Source organism: Triplophysa rosa, linkage group LG8, assembly GCF_024868665.1.
Source record: "Triplophysa rosa linkage group LG8, Trosa_1v2, whole genome shotgun sequence".
NCBI lineage: Eukaryota > Metazoa > Chordata > Actinopteri > Cypriniformes > Nemacheilidae > Triplophysa > Triplophysa rosa.
Genome location: NC_079897.1, coordinates 22,020,099 through 22,039,138, shown reverse-complemented (window position 1 = coordinate 22,039,138; position 19,040 = coordinate 22,020,099). Strand labels below are relative to the sequence as shown.

Sequence of the window (19,040 nt, the reverse complement as noted above, 5' to 3'; positions counted from 1 at the left end):
AAGCCTGAGCCAGCCTTTCTAAAGTATTGCCACCCTTAATCAGCACAGATCTTTAGGATGATTACTGTACAGTTATGTGGAAGTAACACTCCAAATATGTATCAAAATACAAATCAAAGTGTGGCTTTCTAGAAAGTTAAATTAGCTACAATGCAAGCACGTCACATATGTATCGCATTGGGTCCGAACGGCGGAACAATTCATAAACGCAAGAACCATGAAATCTAATGGCCGCTGTTTCGACCTGCTGATAGGTAACAGCAGGAGAAGGCTTGCATGCCTTTTTAAACTTAAGTTGTAAAGAAAATATAAAGTTTAAAAAATAAGTAAAAGTTTATAAACAAAAAAGTATAGGCCTATCACTTGTCTGCAACTTGCAAGTGCTATGGAGGACAGTCCCGAGTAATGTTAAACATACCCACGCACGCATATTGTACACTTATCATCAGTATCATCAACACTTAAGCCATTTCTGTCTTTGTGCTCTAATTCGTGTGCATGCAATTTATTGCTTTTATCAGCTCTGTCTGCAGCCTCACATCAACGCACGTACACCTGGCTCCGCCTTCACACAATGACGCTGTATCGGGGAGGGGGCGTGGCCAGCTCGAAATGCATTCTCAAGTCCACATTGAATTTGCAACACTCGGCGCGCTGTGTAATGAAACTGCAATCCCAAATGTTCAACCCGTGAATGTTAATGCATTTAGGGAAAAAAACATTTGAATGATCATTTTGCAACAGTTTTGCTTGGCTATCTTAAACACATATACTCAATCCGGGGAATGCATTTTAATTTTAATTTTGCAACTTAAAGAGCGTTAAAATATGCATTTCAAAATACATATTAAAAGTAGTGTAGGAACGGACAAATGTCAATTGTGTTATTGAATTTTCATTTGCACCTAATGTTGCACATATGTTATTTTAAATGTATATTTAAAGAAATAAATGCATTGTCATTTTACATACTGCATTGCCATTTTGCAAATTGCATTTCAATTTGATAATTGCTACCAATATGCTTCCACACCCTCGAGCACAGAGCGTCTTGGCTTAAAAGAGTGTCAAAGGACCTGCTGATTCTCGTTCATCGTTCATTTCGTTCGTGAGTGAACGAAAGGACCCGCTGATTCTCGTTCGTGAACGACATGAACGAGACTCACTCGTGTCTCGTTCATGTCTTCTCACTCGTGAACGAAAGATGCAGGTCTCTTGTTCAACAAGTACAGAAACGGACACAATGTAAAGATCCTTACGAAAATAATAAAATAATGCAAGCTGATGGTTAAATCAATGTAACAAAGACAAATTAACAGTATTATTATAGTATTAGTATAGTATTATAGAAATGGTCACTGAACGAATCAGTGAACGAATCTTTTTGGTGAACGAACTGAAAAAGAACGAATCACTCAAATGAATCATAACTCCCGGAGACTTGGAGACTTCAGTAAGAAAATTCCAGGAACCTGATACTATGGAACGTGACTAACGTCTTCAATAAACCGGAATGCACAACTCTCTGAATGTTTTTGTGGACTCTCAGCTAGTATTCTTTGTGGGTATCCCGACCACTCGTTCAACACAGTCTAAAAACTTCTTTATAGTTCGTACAGAGGTAAGCGGACTTTATTACAGTTATCAATAGGCATTGTATCCGTGTTATTTCGGCAAGCAGTATTTATAAAGCAATCTTTTGGTCCTATATTGCAAACGGTAAAAATGGATAGTCTGTCACTAAGATTCACCAATGTTTGTATGTGTGTTTGCCTTGCAGACGTCACACTAAAGTTTAGAGGCTCGCGTGTACTAACACAAATAAAACAACTTTCATAAACACTGCTTTGCTCTCTCGTTTGTGATTTTACAAGGAGGAGGATCGCTGTTGGATGCTGGCCACCTGCCACAATTTTTGCTTTAGTATAATAATATTTATTTTGACTCCACATAACGGCGAATAATAAAATGTTTGCATACACACACAAGAACAGATAATCGTTTACTGCTGAAGGAACATAATGCTTATATCTTGTACTTCTGCAAATACGAATAAAGTTATATTTAAAAAATCTAAAGAGAAACGTAAGGGGGCACATCAAGGATGTTCCTTGTTCCATAAATTCATAAATGACATAAAGAGTGTACTAATAAACGATATCAACAAAATGTTTAAATATGTAATTTACGAGTACTACTTGAAAATCTTGCAGGTTTTGTAGGTACCTTTGTTAGGGCTAGTTAATTATCAGCATGGGTGCATGCTTTTTCAATAAATGTTTTTTATTAAATATATACATTTATTTATTTACTCATATTCAATAAACCTTTTACAGATTTGTATAAAAATTAGCCTACTAATAGTTCCCTTTGAATATGACCGTTTTTATTTGGATTCATAAAAAACAACAGTAGTAATACAGAGCACTTGAAAAAAATGTGAAGCTTTATCACATTCCATTGACATGCTTCGTAGACCCATGGTTAATTATTAATGTTATTTTAAACCTTGTGAATTGAAACTTGATTAGCAAAATATGCTATTGATTTGGAAATAATATTTATTCTGGGGTTATAAAGTAGGATTTGGTCACAATCACCTGTGCCTATAGCAACCAAGCCCGTAAAGGGATAATTGGGGGCAATGTGTTATATTACTTATATATTAGTGTTTGTTACAGGCAAACCACTGAATGACTTACTAAGGAACTACAAACATAACTGTTCTGTTTTACAAGGAAGAACTGTCTGTTCCGGACAAAAAAACTCACAAGACAAAACCTTTTTATGAAACTTTTGTTTATACATTAAATAGAATAGAGTAGAAGCCTCTTAGAGACCTCATTTTACCAATAGAAGAAACTGAGATTAGGGTTTCTAATACTATCAGATTTTTTTTTCTCTGTTTCTCTACAGATTTAAATGAAGCTCATGGGAATGTTTGCTCCGTTTGCTCTGCTTCTGAGTCTCCAGGGCTTTCTGCACATTAAGCCAGTTAAATCCCAACAGTCTTGTATAATAACAGCCAAGGGGCGTGCAGCAGACTGTAAAGGTCTTCGGCTACACGGTGTGCCTGTAACACAACTTCCGGCTTCTCTTGAACAGCTCGACCTCTCTTTCAATACCATACAGGTCATTCGCAAACAAGACTTTTTCAATTTTAGTCAACTGCGAGTCCTCAAGCTTAATTACAATAATATCTCACTGATTGTGGATGATGCCTTTCAGAGAAATCTCCTACTGGAGGATATCAATTTATTTAACAATTCTTTGACACAAATTCCCCTCAAAGCTCTGCAGCCACTCACAAATTTGAAGGTTTTAGAGTTGTCCAATAATATGTACACACAAGTATTTCTAGGTGACGCTTTTTCAAATTTCAGTCAGTTAAAGATTTTGTCGATTGGTGGACCACTGGTTAGTAATTTGGGAAGCCTTGACATTTACATATTGAGAAACCACTCGTTGGACAAGTTTGCCATTAAAACTGGTACTGGTCTTAAAAGTTATGAAATTGGGTTTTTCAAGACCCTCAGCACAAAAAACTTGTGGCTCGATATAGCTATAGACAAAACTCCAGATGTGCTTCCTAAAATATTAAAAGACTTAGCAAACAAAACATTTGACGTTCTACGTTTCCGCAATCTTTTTGAATTTCAGTACTACACTGGCAAACAGGATATTTTTTATGGCCTGCAGTATGTAAATACTGAAACGTTGTTCTTCCATCGAGGTAAATTCAATGAGGAGGTTATGAGAATGGCTCTAGTAAATGTTGCAAAGAGTCCAATCAAAGCTTTAGCGCTTGTGTATATCGACTTTGCTCGTTCGCAAAACATAACACAGGGATCCAGTGTGACAAACCTGACCTTGGAAAAGTTGGTTCTCTCGTAAGTTTTACTAACTTTCTTGATTATGACAAAACCAAATCTTGATATGCATATATCGATATAAACATATTTCAATCTCATCTTAATTGTGATCTTTGTGTTTTGTTCTAAAGGGACATCAGTAATCCAGATATAATTCGCTTCGACTGGCGCTTCACCTGGCTCAATCATATCCGTCAAATCATTATATGGAACGTCAACTTCAACTCTGTGCCTTGTGACTCATGGCAGGAGTTGAAAAGCGTTGAGGTATTCGACATCTCCAACAACCAGGTGAAGGACAGCTATCTTTATTACCCGCTATGTGACAACAGAAACTTGCTTTTACTTCAGACCTTTAACGTCAGTCGTAATCGCCTTATTAGTCTCAGTGACTTGGCATCTCTGACCGAGAACTTTGTCAAGATGACCACGATCGATATGAGCCACAACCAACTGCAATATATAGGGAACCGTGTCTGTAACTGGAGAACGACCGTTACCAGAGTAATCGCTAATCACAACAGCATGACCAGCAACAGTTTTAAGTGCCTCCCCAATTCTGTGTTCTACCTCGATCTGTCGTACAGTAACCTGGACCAGCTCGACATGGACTATTTTAATAAAGCGTCCAACCTGACAGAGCTCCTCCTTAGCGGCAACAAGATCAAGTTCATCCCTTCCGGCTGGAGGAATCCATTTCTGAGGACACTCTCTTTAGATGGGAACTCATTTGGTCTCATTAGCATGACGTCTTTTAAGGACATGCCTTCGCTACAGGTGCTGACCGCAGGGAACAACCCATACCATTGTACCTGTGATCTTCATACGTTTATACAGGAAACCACAAGTAAGGGCAAGGTGAACATTACAGACTGGCCGTATAACTACAAATGTTACCACCCGGAGCGTCTTCTCAATACGATGGTGTCCAGATACTTCCCTGGTAATTTAGCCTGCGATATTAAACTTGTTATCATCATATCTGTGTCGACGACAGCTCTTGTTGTACTTGGTATGGTGCTTGTCTGCTATATATTCCACGTGCCTTGGTACATTAAAGCTACATACCAAATTATCAGAGCTAAGTACAGAGCCCATAAAGCAGGTTATGATCAGGCTATGGACTACACATTTCACGCCTTCATCTCATACAGCCACTCGGATGCAGACTGGGTTAGAGAGCAGCTGCTGCCCTGTCTAGAGAATGCTAGGCCTCCCTATCGACTTTGCATCCATGAAAGAGACTTTATTCCAGGGAGGTGGATCATCGACAACATCATTGAGAACATTGAAAATAGCCGCAAGGTGTGTTTGAAATGATTACTTCTGCTAAGCTGCAGTCCAAACATCGTGGTAGATGTCTTCTTATCTAACTTAAATCTAACATATAAAACATCACATTTTAGAAAAACGAAACATACTGATTGGCAAGACACGCCTTCTGAAGTTTTGTTAAGCATCATCATGTTTTTGTTCTTTAGGTCATCTTTGTGCTGTCGAGGAATTTCGTGAACAGCGATTGGTGCAACTACGAGCTCTACTTCGCCCAACAACGGGCCATCGGCAAGACGTTCAGTGATGTCATCCTGGTTGTCAAGGAACCCATTGATCCCACCTCGCTACCCAGCAAATTTTGCAGACTGAAAAAGATGCTCAGTACCAAAACTTACCTGGAGTGGCCGCAGCAACCCACAGAGCAGAGTTTCTTCTGGATCCAGCTGAGGAGCGTTCTGGGCAAACCAAATGCAATAAGACAGCGCACTTCAAGTCTGTCTTCAGTGAGGTCGATGTCTCTTACTGAGGTGCCACTTGAGAACCAGAGGTCTGTGCACTAAAGGGAAAGATGAAGATGGCAATGTTAACAATACGCTTTCAAATAGAGGTCATGCAGAACATGTAGAAGGACATGTTTAAGGTGGCCAGTAGAGAAGACTTATATTTTATTTTCTCACTTTCAGAAGGAAAAATACATAAAAATACATTATCACATGATTTTTGTGTACACATAGTTACAATGTTTTTGAATCTGACAAACAACCAGACTTATCTAGAAAGGAAACAACTTACCCAATGAACCATAATATGACAACACATATGCTCTGATAATCAATACAGTTCTATTTACATTAGTATGTAAGTACATTTACTAACCACGATTAGGCCAGTCAACATCAAGACTGCCAACCATCTTATGTTTACTGAAACAAGTTGTATTACTGCAATAAAACCATATTCACAACATGCCATTTTTGGCAAATTAAAGGGACAGTTCACCCCAAAATGAAAACTCTTGTTATCATTTACTTACCCTCACGTTGTTCCAAACCTGTCTTTGTTTTGCTGAACACAAAGAAAGATATTTGAAAAATGTCAGTAACCAAACAGATCTCATCCCCCATTTACTGCCATAGTAGGAAAAACAAATACTATGGGAGTCAATGGGGGATTAGATCTGTTTGGTTACTGACATTCTTCCAAATATCTTCCATTGTGTTCAGCAGAACAAATAAATTTATACAGGTTTGAAACAATCTGATTGTGAGTAAATGATGAGTAAACTTTTTTGGGCGAATTTCATTACACTGAGGTATAATAAGAATTTGTTGTTGACATACTGTAGTTAAAAATAGATTTGTATTATTAATGAAAAATCATTTACTGTACATTTATTAATGAAAAAAGTAAAACCGGGCTATAAGAATGTTGTACTATACTATAATTTAAGAATAGAAACTTGACAAACAATCAAGTAGCTGTGATGTATTCATGTTATCTGAAACAGATGATTGAACCTGCATATTTTCAAGGTCACAAGCCTTTTCTTTTTGTTGGAAACATGCACTGACTCATAACGAAGGGAAATTCTTTATTCGTGCCATCACATACCCACCACTTCCACTTCACAACATTGCGCAACCTCATTTTTCCATTTCTCATCACATATCATGTGACCTGAATGCCCTAGACTGAACCAAAAATAATTTTTAGCAAATAGAAGGTGATTACTCAAGTAAAATATGCTCATCGTTCTGTATGTTTTTGTTATCTTTGATTGGTTTCTTCATTACTACCTCATTAGTAGGTTTTAGTCTAGACTATTAGTCAAAACAATGCATGCAATGACACACACCATGCATGCATGCATGCATGCACAGCACACCAGAGTGAGCACAAATCGAAGTTACCCTGTTGCTTCACTTTACTCTGAGGTACTACTGTGTTTGCAATACTATATGCTTCAATGTAATTATTTATTTGGTGTAAAAAGGCCTATAATTATCTTTAAAGAAAATGTGAAGTCATGCAAAGACCATAAGATTAGATTTAATGTTTGAGCACATTATTTTTAAAGGTTAGGTTAATTTGCACGTGACCATATGGGCGGTTTGCTGTTGGAGGAGGCGTCACCTGATTCCCCGCACAGGTGAATCGACGCTATTTAATGCGATGCTTTCAGGCGCATTTAACCGCTTCATCAAGCGTAAGGTGCAGCTTCATTTTACTCGGTAAGTTGAAAGAAGTTACGCTTTTCTGTCTATAAATATTCTGATTATAATAGCGTTTTGAATAGCAACAATGCCGGTTACATAAATATGCATTGCAAGACAAGCTGGTGTTTTAACGTTTGTAATGTTGGTTAGCAGTCTTTTATTCATTGCCAAATTACATAGACCACCATTATAGATTAGGCTACGACGTAATTTATACTAGTACTAGCGAATTAGCAATTCCTGCGTCACATGTAACACTTAATTGTAACACGTTAAACCTTATTCAAAGTAGGCCTACAGTAGTTTTGTAAACTGTTACGATCGACGTTTCTATATGAAACATACACCTAAATTGAGCCTATTAAAAGCACGTCAAAAATCTAGTCCAACATGCTTTGATGCTGAATGGTCAGCCTCGGCGCCTTTAGTTCGTACAAAAGGCTGATTGAATAATTGATGTATACCTGTCTTCCCCATCCATGCAAGTCGTCATCTACCTGCCAAGGCCAAAAGGCCTGGTGGAGCACAGATATTAGATCCGTTAGTGGGGTAGGTTAAGGGCCACTGGGGTCAGCAGTCGTGCATGCGAGTGATGCATGGTGCGCTGGGCAAAAAGTGTTATCTTACAGAATGAACGTCTTGAAGTAGCCAATTACTTAATTTTTTTTAGAAGCAAAATGGGGCAGTACCCTCAAAAGCTGTACATGCTAGTCTATACAGTTACTACTAACTTGATGTGCTCAAGGGTAAAAATGTGTTTACTGAAATTGAAGGACACATGTATGAGAACGCTCCAGTTGACCTAAATTTACCATGAAAAATCCTAATGTAATGTTTTTGCAGGGTAGTGGTCATTTAATTAAAAAGCACCATGGTTTCGCAGCTGGAAAATGCAATGGAAAGCCTGATTAAAGTCTTCCACACATACTCCTCTAAAGAAGGAGACAAGTACAAGCTGAGCAAAGCAGAGCTCAAAAGCTTGCTTCAGGGAGAACTCAACGACTTTTTAACAGTAAGTGTAAAAAATGCACACTGCTTGGGCTACATGCATGTTTGCTGGAACATTGTAAATAACTGTTCTCTCTTGTAGGCGAGTAAAGACCCCATGGTCGTGGAGAAGATCATGTCTGATTTGGACGAGAACCAAGATGGGGAGGTGGACTTCCAGGAGTTTGTTGTGTTGGTTGCTGCCCTCACAGTGGCATGTAATGAATTCTTTGTAGAAAGCATGAAGAATTGAATGTCTTCACATTTGTAAATGCTATTTATGAGAAATAAAGGCTCTGCATGAGAAAATGTGTATAGAAAGTAAGCTGTCTTTTAATGCCTTTGAATAGGTTGATGTGATTGTTGCAAGAGTGCCATCTACAGGTTATTACAGCAACCACAAACCTGGTCCCAAAATGCTCTGGATCTTTCTAAATGTATCCCAAATGCACTACTCCTGTATCATATTTAATCTGTTAACTTTAAGAGAAACATTTGACAAATTCCAAAGAAATGCAGTTACACTGTCACAGGCATTTTTAATAAATACACAGGCTACAACAATCAGAAATTGCAGAGGGAAACAAAAATATTGAACAACAATCCCTCAAGAAAAACATTAAAATCTGTCCAAATAATTTCAGATTTCAAATAAACCATTGTTTCCTGTGGATTATGTGGAGGTGCGTTTTAAACCATGCAATATTTCACTGCAAATCATTGTCTTGTTCTAATAAAAATATCACTCCTTTCAGCTCTGTGCTGCGGTCAGCTTTATGGCCATCAGTACCAGGTTTCTTGGGGAAAAGGCAGCATCAAATAGTGGAATAAGTTTACTTTGAAAACCTGAAAATTAAAACACACAAATATTACCTTGCATATTTCTGTAGACAAAAAATTAAAAATGGAACCATTTCAAATAAACACCTTAACTAATATAACACAGCAGGTCATTCAAAGCTGTCTGAATGCCTCACTCCACCAGAAGCTGGTTTAGCTGCCAGTGAGATGTCTGTTTTTACAGTCCATTTACTCTGAGTGACTTGCTCTGCTCCACTTACCTCTCTCCTGGAGAAATATCATTCTGTCCAGTAACACAAGAGTCTCCACCACAGGTGCAAGCAGCAGAACCAGGCTGAAATACACCACCACCCTGCCCTGCTGTGCTAGCATTGCCTCCACACAGACAGGGTCAAAGTGGAGATCAGCAGGTAAACCCACCCGTGGCAGTGCCATGCGAGCATACCTGTGAGAATGCAGAGATTAATGATTTAGGCCCGGTTTCACAGACAAGGCTTAAGGCTAGTACCAGACTAAAATGAATGTGTGACCTGACTTAACTGAATATAACTTGCACAGAAATATCTTAAAATATAACGGTGCCATTGTTTTGTCTCGAGATGCACACCAGTAATGTATTCTTCTGAGCCATTTTTATAAAAGTGACATAAATATCTTGATTTAACTAAGGCATAGTCCTGGCTTAAGCTAAACCGTGTCTGTGAAACCGGGCCATAATGCTGCATTATATGGCATGAGGGCATTGCATTGACACTTCTCTCCACAGAGATCAATGCATTGATCAGTGCTGACGGGAGAGTGTGAAAGGCAAAAAAAAAGTTATGATGCTTACTCAGAGAATGACAGCATGTGGGCCGCCTTAACCGTTTGAACCCCTGGCCTGCGTAATTCAGGTCTTGCCGCTCTGATGATGGTTTCCAAGACAGCTCTGTAGCAATGTGTCCGCAGTAGCCCGCTCTCCTCTCTCAGCCTGTGGAGATAGTCCTCTATTGCATGACAAGCACCCTCTCGTGCCTTGTAGGACAGCTGGTGCCCTGGTAATCCACGTACCCAGTCACTCATAGGATAACCATATTCTGAATGAGACTCCATTGAGGTGGATGAGAAGTGGGGTTGTATCACCCCTGGAGGGTTTGGGTTATCCCGGGTTGAGATTTTCATATAGCAGCAAGCAACAGAGGTGATAACCTGAACATGAGGGCAGTTGGCAAAATGGCGAAGAAGTGTTGAGCTAAGGTCTCCACAGGCATGAAGCCCCGTAAGGACAAAGTTACTCGATCCTTTGGCATCAACACCAACATCTGGGATTGTCACTTCAGATCCAATAAAGGGTAAAGTGTTAATAGGTGATTCACTGGAAAACTTGCACATGTGTTCTGATGTAGTGTGTGTATGGTTTTTAGATTTCACCCCAGATGGAGAAACCACAGTGTTTATTTGGGAGACAATATCGGAAATGTTTGTGTCAGCTGCACATGTAGTCCGTAACTCCTCTGCATAGGCTTGGTAGGAATTTAGTTCTAGTTTCATCTCTGGTGGCACTGATAGCTGTTTCTTTTCATACAGCCCAGTGATAGGTCCATCACTGTCTATTTTACTTGCCGTCACATCAAGATGCTTGACAAAAACATCCCATGATGCTTTTGGATCAACCCAGCCCACCACATGGCGAGGAGTGGGTCCATGTTCAGAATGCAGACCTGACTGCAACAGAAATACATAAGTTAATTCTCAACCCCCAAAAAACTGGGCCACAGTAGTAGTTAGGTTTAAGAATTAATAAATCAATGGTTATATTTGCTGTGGTCTGCTATGGATTTAAGTAAGAGTAAAAAAATTTCATCGCACATGCATATCTACAAAAACACATCTAATGTCTACATTTAATTACAAAAACGATCATGTAAATATAAATATGCAAAATATCAGGGCCATACCCGTTGACTCTCTTTGTCCAATGTCAGTAGGAGCTGTCTATCAAATTTGGTGGCCATGGAAACCAGGTCAGGATCAGCCTCAATTCCAGTGACATTAAGGCCAAGTCCAAAAGACAGAAAACGCGTCAAATGGCCCTGAACGGATCAAAGTGGGCCAACAGCCAAATGTTTAGCATAATTAACTCATAGCAAAATAAAGCACAATGCAACTGTACCTGTCCGGACCCAACATCAACCACAGAGTTACAGTTAGCCTGGTCACACGACTCCTTAACCAGCTAGGAGAAAGGGTTTTAAAAGAACATATGCAAGTTTAATGGTTTATCTAGTGAATTAACCCATTTCAATTAACAAAATTCAAAGAACTTTCAAATACAATACTCATACCTTTCCAAGTCGACGGATTTCATGCTGCTTCTTGGGTTTAACGTGTTTGCGGAAAATATGTCCTAACAAAGAACTTTGACTCTGGTTAGACTTAAACTCGTCGGGCATCTGTGCACCTGCATCCTGAGGGTGTCCAGCTGGTGCTTTACGTGGAAATGACAGGGCATGTGCTGCCGTCTGCAGCGCCAGCAAGGACAAAGGCCAAACAGATGGGTAACTAAGACAAAAATAAAAAGCCCTGTAAAATATTGTTCCATTATTTTGCTCCATCTGCAGTTCTGTGTGTGGTTCATTTGTTTGTACTGTACATGACTACACGGTGCCAGTAATATAACTGAATGACTGAATACTTGAATTAATGCTCCTTGTGACCCTAACTTTTAACCTGAAGGCTTTGCTCAAATGCATAAGATTAGTTCAGTTTTATTTACATGAGATGGACAGTAATGGAAAAGCAACTAGATGATCAACAGCACACCTAAAAGATGGTACCTCGTGAAGCAGGTGAAGAAAATGTTTAAAGTGTGCATAACTGTAGTAACGTGTCTATTCTTAGAAAAAAGATCAAATATAACATGAATTTGATCTTTTGCTTTAAACTATGGCTGTACTCAGTGTTGGGTTTAATTAGTTACTAAGTAATTAGTTACTGTAATTTAATTACTTTTCCTTTGAAAAAGTAAAGTAAGGGATTACTCTAATTTTTCTGTCATTTAATTACAGTTACTTATGATGTAATTCAACTAAATACTTTGTGTAATATTTGTGTGTGAAATAGTGGAATTGACATCAAAATTCAAAGTCTAACTTTAAAATCCGTGCTTTAATGTATAATTCTCACATTTTAATACTTTGGGCAGTAAATAATACTACTTTATGTAGTTTTATGTTATTTATTCACAGCAAAATCGCCAGTGTTAAAAAGGGTCAAATTAACACTCACAGTGTATAGTGTGGATTATATAAACACTGTGAGAGTTAATTTGACCTTTTTAACACTGGCGATTTTACTGTGATTTGAATAAATTAAAAGAGCCGTTTTATGTCTATCCTTGAATCACTTAACTAATAAAAGTTGATATAGGATATAGAAAGTCATTAGTAATAAGTAATTAAATACTTTTTGGAGAGAGTAATTTGTACAGTAATCTAATTACACTATTGAACATGTAATTAGTAACTAGTAGTTAATTACTTTTTCAGAGTAACTTGCCCAACACTGGCTGTACTCAACGCACTTTACAGAGATAGAACTCTGCACAAATTATCAAGTAGGTATGCACCGATATGAACGTGATTTTCGCTCAACCAACCTTCTCTTACCGTCTGTCTTTTATATCTCTATCGAGCAGTAGGTCAGCGATCTGTGGGGGTGTAAGATCACCGAGGGCTTTCTGCCAGCTCACAGGCAGAGTATCCCACAAACTCTCACTAAAGAACTCCTGTGATGACAGAAACACCGATACACTTTCAGATGTACATGAATATTTTAGCATTCTCTCGTAACAAACATGATGCTAATCCGACAGAAAATAACCCACGTCTTTGGGTTTAAGGTTGAGCAGATTATTCGTTTACTGTTACACTATCGCTACGGATCCAGTTCGGACAGACGTTAAAAGACACGTTAAACACAAAGAGTTTGTGACTGAGATAAAGCACAAAAATCCATTTACTATTATGTAGGAGTCCGATATGGGTCTGTAGTTTGACAGGAGCGTTGTCAACTTCATGGCCAATCCTCTCTGCTCCTGCTCTGATAAAGTCACCACAAACATTTAAAAAACAAAACTACATGTAAACTAAAAAGTGTGGGGTGCTTGTCCTGAGAACGCCTCACTTCCATTCATTTAATGCAGAATAGGAGGTGTGTTTGACTTCATGCGGCGCTGCGCAGACCGATCGGTGGATGGCTTGAAGCAGTGCATGCCGGTTAGAAATTTTGTCCGATTTGAACAGTTTTGGCTAGAAGGGATACAGCTATCTCCACTGGGCATGCGCACTTCAATACCGCATAATTTTTGTCATGCTGACAACAGTTAATTATTTTTTAAAATTATTATAATGTTAGAGTTAGGGTTGGAGTAGATGTAGGCATTAGTGTAGGCAAATTTATTGTAATTTTATGGCGAGATTTTGCATCACTTCTGGATATTGCTGTATCCCTTTAGGAACAGCCGACTTTGACAGGCACGTGGAGAGCGATCAGCGGATGATATCAAAGTATCGCGAGAGATACATTTCAAAACTCTAGCTCTCGCGGTGTTATGAAGTCATACACTGATTGGCCTGCGCATCAACGTTTCCGGGCAGCAAAACAACCACGTGCTCTCAGCTCGCCGCTTTACTTGCCCTTCCACCCGGAAACACACCGCGCACCCCACGTTTGGTCACGTGGATGATTAGAACCATAGTAGCGAGTCATTTGTGACATTTTTGTTCGTTTCCACAAAAATGGTATGTAATTTATAATTTTATGTTTATACATAACACAAATATGCGGGATGTGTTTTGGTAGACAGTGTGGGTAGACAGTTTTGAATCTGTATTAGTTGGTTAACGTAGCCTAAATCAAATCAGGATAACATCCGAGATTATTGGCATGGTTTAGTTTAATATATTTAACGAAAGCTAACGAGTTGTTTTGGGTAATACTCCGACTAAATTATATTGTAAAGTACAGTGGAAATGTTTTGTCCGTATGGGCTGTAAACGTGTGTTTAACGTAACAGTTACCCTCTAGTTGATGTTTATTGTTCATATGCTATGTGGTAAAGAGGAGCTGGATTATTATTATACATTTTAAAATAATGAATTATAAGTCTATTCAAATTTCGACCAATAAAGCTCATGGCCAATAAGAGTTTATGGACAGAATATAAATTTTTCTAAAATATCCTTTTATTGATGTTCTCTCTCTTTACAATTATAGATTGAAAGAACATTGAGGAGTCACCTGTTTTAACACCACAGTCTTGAACGTCATAGTTTTGTGTTTCAAAACCATTTCTGTAGGTATTGATATAATTAAATCGCCTTTGTGGATAAAATCATGTCAGGGATTTCGCTTAACCTGAAATTTGACCCAACACCAAATCCAGGGAAAAAGAGGAAATCCAAAGCCAAATACAAATGTTCTCATAAATGGAAACGTTCCATGGATAAAAATGGTCAATTTACCCAAAACAAAATTAATCATAATGGAAATGACAGAATGCAAAATAACGTGCAGATCAATGGAGAGAGGCAATCGAACCCAGGTGCTATTTTTCCCAAATTTTACACCACTCAGCCTGATAAGACCAACAAGCCTTCCAGTTCTGCACAGGTGCTTTGTCAGAAATCCTCAACTTCAGTTTCATCCACTGCCTGTACATCTCAAGGAAAACCAGCACAGAGACCATTTCCCACCACTATTGGACCTTTTAAATATATAGCATTGGACTGTGAGATGGTAGGAACGGGACCAAAGGGGTCCATTGGTGAGCTTGGGCGGTGTAGTATCGTCTCCTATGATGGCGATGTCATTTATGATAAATTCATCCAACCTACCAGACCTATCACAGATTTTCGGACACGCTGGAGTGGAATCAGGAGGCAGGATCTACGCAATGCCACACCCTTCAGACAGGCGCAGACAGAGGTATGAGAAAGCATCCTTGTTTAAATGTGAAAAGTGTTTTCGAAAAGCCCATGAGTTTGCTAGTTCAGAGCTAAAGGTCCACTGAAGCCCACCCATGTCTTTTATCAAGACTTTATAAAGTTAGGCTTTAATTTTTCTCAGTTAAGCATATTATTTTTTGTGTTTTTTTCTGACATTTGCATTGTCTGCTTAACCAAAATCCTTTTTTTTGACTGAAGAACCTTATATAAGTTACTATACAACAGTGTGTCATTTCTAAAACACTGGTGGCAAAGAAATGAACAGCTGTGTTATGAGTTTAGTTTGGACATGTTTAACTGACCAATGGCAGATGAATGGTTGAAGATAGAAAGGTAGTTTTTGTATGTTTTTTTTTATTGTTTTAGGTTTCTAATTCAATCCGTGTATTTAGTATAAAAATGCTGTAACATCTGAACATTGAAAAAAAATATATTTATTTATTTATTTGTAAGTGGTGAATATACTGTGTGCAGTAGTTTTAACAACATTTTTAACTGTTACCCTTTTTATGCATTGGAAATGGACCTTTTAGGCATACCATTTTAAGCTAATTTTAATCACTATATATATGCTTTCATCCAGTGTAATTGTTTAGTTGTTTTTTTCTGTTTGAGCTATGTAAGTATTTACAAACAATGGTACTTAAATTTAAAATGAGTAATTAGCGTGCAGCCCCCTCTTTTGGTTAAAATAATCACTACGCAACTTCTGTTTGTTGTTGTTGTGCAGGCTTTTTTGCAGTGTATTTTCAGGCTCTTTTGAACATGCAATAAAACGTGGACGTCTTGTTGCCCTAATCTAAGTGCTATTTTATGTTTTGCACACAGATTGTGAAGATAATGACAGGGAAAGTGGTCGTGGGCCATGCCATCCATAATGACTTCAAGGCCTTAAAATATTTCCATCCTGCTGGCCAAACACGAGATACCGCACGGATTCCGCTCCTAAACCAGAAAGCTGGATTTCCCGAGCATGAAACTGCATCTCTGAAGAGGCTCACCATGGCTCTCTTCAACAAGAGCATACAAGTGGGTTTAACACATTCCAACCAAACGTTATAATGTGACTGAGATGTTGCATGAAACTCAGAGTACTGAGTATGAGTATAGTTTGGCTGTTAAATAAAGATAAGGAAAATCTGGAACAACTCATTCCTTTACAGTTCAATACAAGTTAGGATTTGAATTACATTTTCTCTCTCTGTATGTTATAATATAATACAATATAAGATATCGTTGGCCGTCCTTCCAAAACCTTGGATGTCCAAAAACAGTGTTTCAGGAAAGGGAAAAAACACTGTTGTCATAGTTGACAAGCCCTTTTTAATACTTTTCATTGGTTAGATATTTGCAAAACCAAGTGACAATCAAAGGGTGACTAATAATAATGCTTTATGGCAACAAGAAAATCACAAAATATGGAGATACAAGGTTTCAGAAGGACAGCAGCAATGTATTATAATATTTCAAATTAACTTGAATTTGAATGTGAATACATATTACGTTATTTAAATTTGAGAATTTACATCAAGAAATGGTCAGGATTAGCTTTGTGTTTTTTTGCTTTTAGGGCATGAAAAATATTTTTAACACATTTTTCACGTTTCCATTTTTATTTTCCACTTGAGTAGAGATTTGAAGAGGTAACGGTGTACAGAACATTTGTGTTTGTGACCTCTGCATGAAAGGCTTCAAATTGGACTTTAAATGAAACTCTGTTCAGACCATTTGTTGGATTGAGATGTGTAAAACAGAGAGTTTCAGAGCTTTGGACAAGACTGTTTTTAGCATTGCATTCACATGCTTTCCACTAAAAACTCTTGTAATTTTTTCAGGTTGGGAGAAGAGGCCATTCATCAGTAGAAGATGCCAAAGCCACCATGGAACTGTACAAATTAGTGGAGGAGGAATGGGAAAGAACACTGGCCTCTCAGGCTGTTAGTTAAAAAGGAGTAAAGGGTCTCACTTTGTACTGAAAAAAAACAAAAACAATTGTGCTTCAATTTTAAAAAGTAACTTTTATTATGCAATCAGTCTTGTTATTTTCTTATCTTTGACATTTTTGAAAATGACTTTCTTACTTGTATTACCTTTTAAGAACAGTTAAACTTCTCAGCTGCACCGGTTGGCCTTAAACACCACTAGGGGGCTCTTCAGTTTTTGAACAACAGAAGTGATTTTAACTTATTTTATCTGTTAACTGTTGTCTCGTTGCAACGTTTGTTTAGTGGGTAGTTGATGAGTAAATTGTACATGTGTCCTATGGTGTGACGCAGCAAAATTTAGAATTTAGAATTATCACATAAAATAACACAAGATTTTTCTAAATGTTTGTCACATTAAAAGACAAGTTTGCATATTAGTCTGACAACTACCCACATACAGTTCTGTTCAGAAACTCAGACAAAACTTTTTGCAGTAAGTGGCGAGTAACAAGCTGGCATCAGAGCTCCTCTCTCTGCCAGTGTTTCTTTCTCATGTCTGACGAACAGGATGGGTCAGCATTTTTCATCTACTGTGAATCCAACACAACCACATGAATTATAGCCCCTCACGTATTTAACTGTCCATATAAACAAGGCTACTGCTATTCCTAAGATTATAGTTAAAGCTCTTCTTCCTCCAAACCCACTCAATCATCAGTGAGACTGTGTTTAGGATCCAGTTGCACAGCTTTGGTAATGTTTGGGAGGCAGTCAGTTCTTCCTTGCCTACTAGTTTCCCAGCAGTTTAACAAGGCTGCTGTTGACTGATTTGCGGTTTTCAATTTTGATAGGATCAGTAGAATCATAGTTATTGATTTGATGGTTGTGCAAAGAGACAACATAAATATAAAATAAGTTAAAATCACTTCTGTTAGTTATTGGTTTGCTACTTGATATAGTTGGACACAGTGGATTAATTAAAATGTTAACAAACAGTGCAGAGACTTGCTGACATTCTTGGTGTGAAAGCATGTAAAAATGTGACGCACTTGCTATGGGTTTATTTCTGGGTAATGAGATACGTCAAACAAATAGCCATAAGAGTGTCTAAAACTGGGATCAGTAAACTCCTTGATATGAAGTGCAATTTAAATCCAACAGGCTTTTTAGATCCATAACAAACAAAAAAATAGATGATAATGTAGTGATTTAGATCAATTATCCACCTACAGTATACCAACAGTTTGTTAAAATAAATGAATGAATCCAACGTAATGTTTCTAATTCCTACTCGCATATTACCCCTCATGTGCCATTGATGTTGAGCAGGTTCAAAATGTCACTTTAGATATAGCAGGACTATGCTGGAACAGAGAAGACATTCTGTTATCTGGTATTTTGACTTTTATATGTCTTTTAAATTAATCACTCTGGTAAATCGAATTGAACTGTTTAAATCTGATGAAATCTGAGTTAATGAAGTGTGCCATAAAGAGACGACAGTCGGCGTGACTTCATACTTTCCAAGTTGTGGCTTGGATTGCAAGTTAGTAATGTCTGTAAAACGGATCAAGTTTTAAAATCCTTTCAGTGGTTGGCAGGCAAATGTAAGCTTGTGGTAAAGAGAAAGTTACCCTTGCTCATTACTAAAGAAATATCATAATGCAAGATCCAATAAATAATGAACTGTAGCTGTCAGAATGATGCTTCATGGATGAAGACAAATGTTCTTGGGCTCCTAGCTGATGATAATCCACAATCCTATATGTGGAACTTTATTTTTAAGACTGAATCGAATCAATTGTGTCTGATTTGGTGGTTATCCAAAACATTGGAATAGTGTATTCCAAATAAATAGTCCTTTAAAATAACCCAGACAAAGTCGACTTTTTCTTGAAGCCTTGCATTAAAGACTGAGTTTTTACTTTCAGCATCGTTTAAAGATATGTAAGGCACTGCTGTGTTAAAACTTCATAT

The 19,040-nt window shown here is 37.9% G+C and overlaps 4 protein-coding genes across 5 annotated transcripts; 3 read left to right on the top strand and 1 right to left on the bottom strand.

The window, feature by feature from the left end:
• The first annotated feature begins 1,080 nt into the window (after window positions 1–1,080).
• Window positions 1,081–6,212, top strand: tlr18 (toll-like receptor 18). The gene is made up of 4 exons (XM_057339334.1): window positions 1,081–1,621; window positions 2,917–3,890; window positions 4,004–5,177; window positions 5,354–6,212. Exons 2-4 carry the CDS (start codon window positions 2,923–2,925, stop codon window positions 5,705–5,707), a joined length of 2,496 nt encoding a protein of 831 aa, XP_057195317.1. The 5' UTR covers window positions 1,081–1,621; window positions 2,917–2,922; the 3' UTR covers window positions 5,708–6,212.
• A 70-nt stretch (window positions 6,213–6,282) lies between these two features.
• s100a1 (S100 calcium binding protein A1) lies at window positions 6,283–8,669 on the top strand. Its single transcript, XM_057339341.1, has 3 exons — window positions 6,283–7,378; window positions 8,207–8,375; window positions 8,454–8,669. The coding sequence occupies exons 2-3, from the start codon at window positions 8,235–8,237 to the stop codon at window positions 8,601–8,603; spliced, it is 291 nt and encodes a 96-aa protein (XP_057195324.1). The 5' UTR covers window positions 6,283–7,378; window positions 8,207–8,234; the 3' UTR covers window positions 8,604–8,669.
• A 413-nt stretch (window positions 8,670–9,082) lies between these two features.
• Window positions 9,083–13,402, bottom strand: mettl25b (methyltransferase like 25B). 2 transcript variants are annotated; one of them, XM_057339338.1, is made up of 8 exons: window positions 13,152–13,402; window positions 12,799–12,917; window positions 11,476–11,692; window positions 11,304–11,366; window positions 11,089–11,223; window positions 9,984–10,855; window positions 9,412–9,596; window positions 9,083–9,196 (listed from the first exon to the last, which is right to left on the bottom strand). In XM_057339338.1, exons 1-8 carry the CDS (start codon window positions 13,251–13,253, stop codon window positions 9,102–9,104), a joined length of 1,788 nt encoding a protein of 595 aa, XP_057195321.1. In that variant the 5' UTR covers window positions 13,254–13,402; the 3' UTR covers window positions 9,083–9,101. The 2 variants fall into 2 exon arrangements, with proteins under 2 accessions (XP_057195321.1, XP_057195323.1); XM_057339340.1 differs by lacking the exon at window positions 13,152–13,402 and having other exon boundaries at window positions 12,789–12,872.
• A 445-nt stretch (window positions 13,403–13,847) lies between these two features.
• On the top strand, window positions 13,848–18,930 carry isg20l2 (interferon stimulated exonuclease gene 20-like 2). Its single transcript, XM_057339913.1, has 4 exons — window positions 13,848–13,932; window positions 14,408–15,118; window positions 15,967–16,167; window positions 16,974–18,930. Exons 2-4 carry the CDS (start codon window positions 14,528–14,530, stop codon window positions 17,082–17,084), a joined length of 903 nt encoding a protein of 300 aa, XP_057195896.1. The 5' UTR covers window positions 13,848–13,932; window positions 14,408–14,527; the 3' UTR covers window positions 17,085–18,930.
• Window positions 18,931–19,040: the final 110 nt, after the last annotated feature.

What these genes read in the sequence shown, in the direction of transcription:
- tlr18 (XM_057339334.1), top strand. Translation starts at nt 2,923, where the DNA reads ATGAAGCTCATGGGAATGTTTGCTCCGTTTGCTCTGCTTCTGAGTCTC. An exon ending in TTGGAAAAGTTGGTTCTCTC is followed by an intron (nt 3,891 to 4,003) that starts GTAAGTTTTACT and finishes TTTGTTCTAAAG; the next exon opens with GGACATCAGTAATCCAGATA. An exon ending in ACATTGAAAATAGCCGCAAG is followed by an intron (nt 5,178 to 5,353) that starts GTGTGTTTGAAA and finishes TTTGTTCTTTAG; the next exon opens with GTCATCTTTGTGCTGTCGAG.
- s100a1 (XM_057339341.1), top strand. Translation starts at nt 8,235, where the DNA reads ATGGTTTCGCAGCTGGAAAATGCAATGGAAAGCCTGATTAAAGTCTTC. An exon ending in AACTCAACGACTTTTTAACA is followed by an intron (nt 8,376 to 8,453) that starts GTAAGTGTAAAA and finishes TCTCTCTTGTAG; the next exon opens with GCGAGTAAAGACCCCATGGT.
- mettl25b (XM_057339338.1), bottom strand. Translation starts at nt 13,253, where the DNA reads ATGTTTGTGGTGACTTTATCAGAGCAGGAGCAGAGAGGATTGGCCATG. An exon ending in TATCGGACTCCTACATAATA is followed by an intron (nt 12,918 to 13,151) that starts GTAAATGGATTT and finishes CTGTCATCACAG; the next exon opens with GAGTTCTTTAGTGAGAGTTT. An exon ending in GATATTTCTCCAGGAGAGAG is followed by an intron (nt 9,197 to 9,411) that starts GTAAGTGGAGCA and finishes TTTAATTTTCAG; the next exon opens with GTTTTCAAAGTAAACTTATT.
- isg20l2 (XM_057339913.1), top strand. Translation starts at nt 14,528, where the DNA reads ATGTCAGGGATTTCGCTTAACCTGAAATTTGACCCAACACCAAATCCA. An exon ending in TCAGACAGGCGCAGACAGAG is followed by an intron (nt 15,119 to 15,966) that starts GTATGAGAAAGC and finishes TTTTGCACACAG; the next exon opens with ATTGTGAAGATAATGACAGG. An exon ending in TCTTCAACAAGAGCATACAA is followed by an intron (nt 16,168 to 16,973) that starts GTGGGTTTAACA and finishes TAATTTTTTCAG; the next exon opens with GTTGGGAGAAGAGGCCATTC.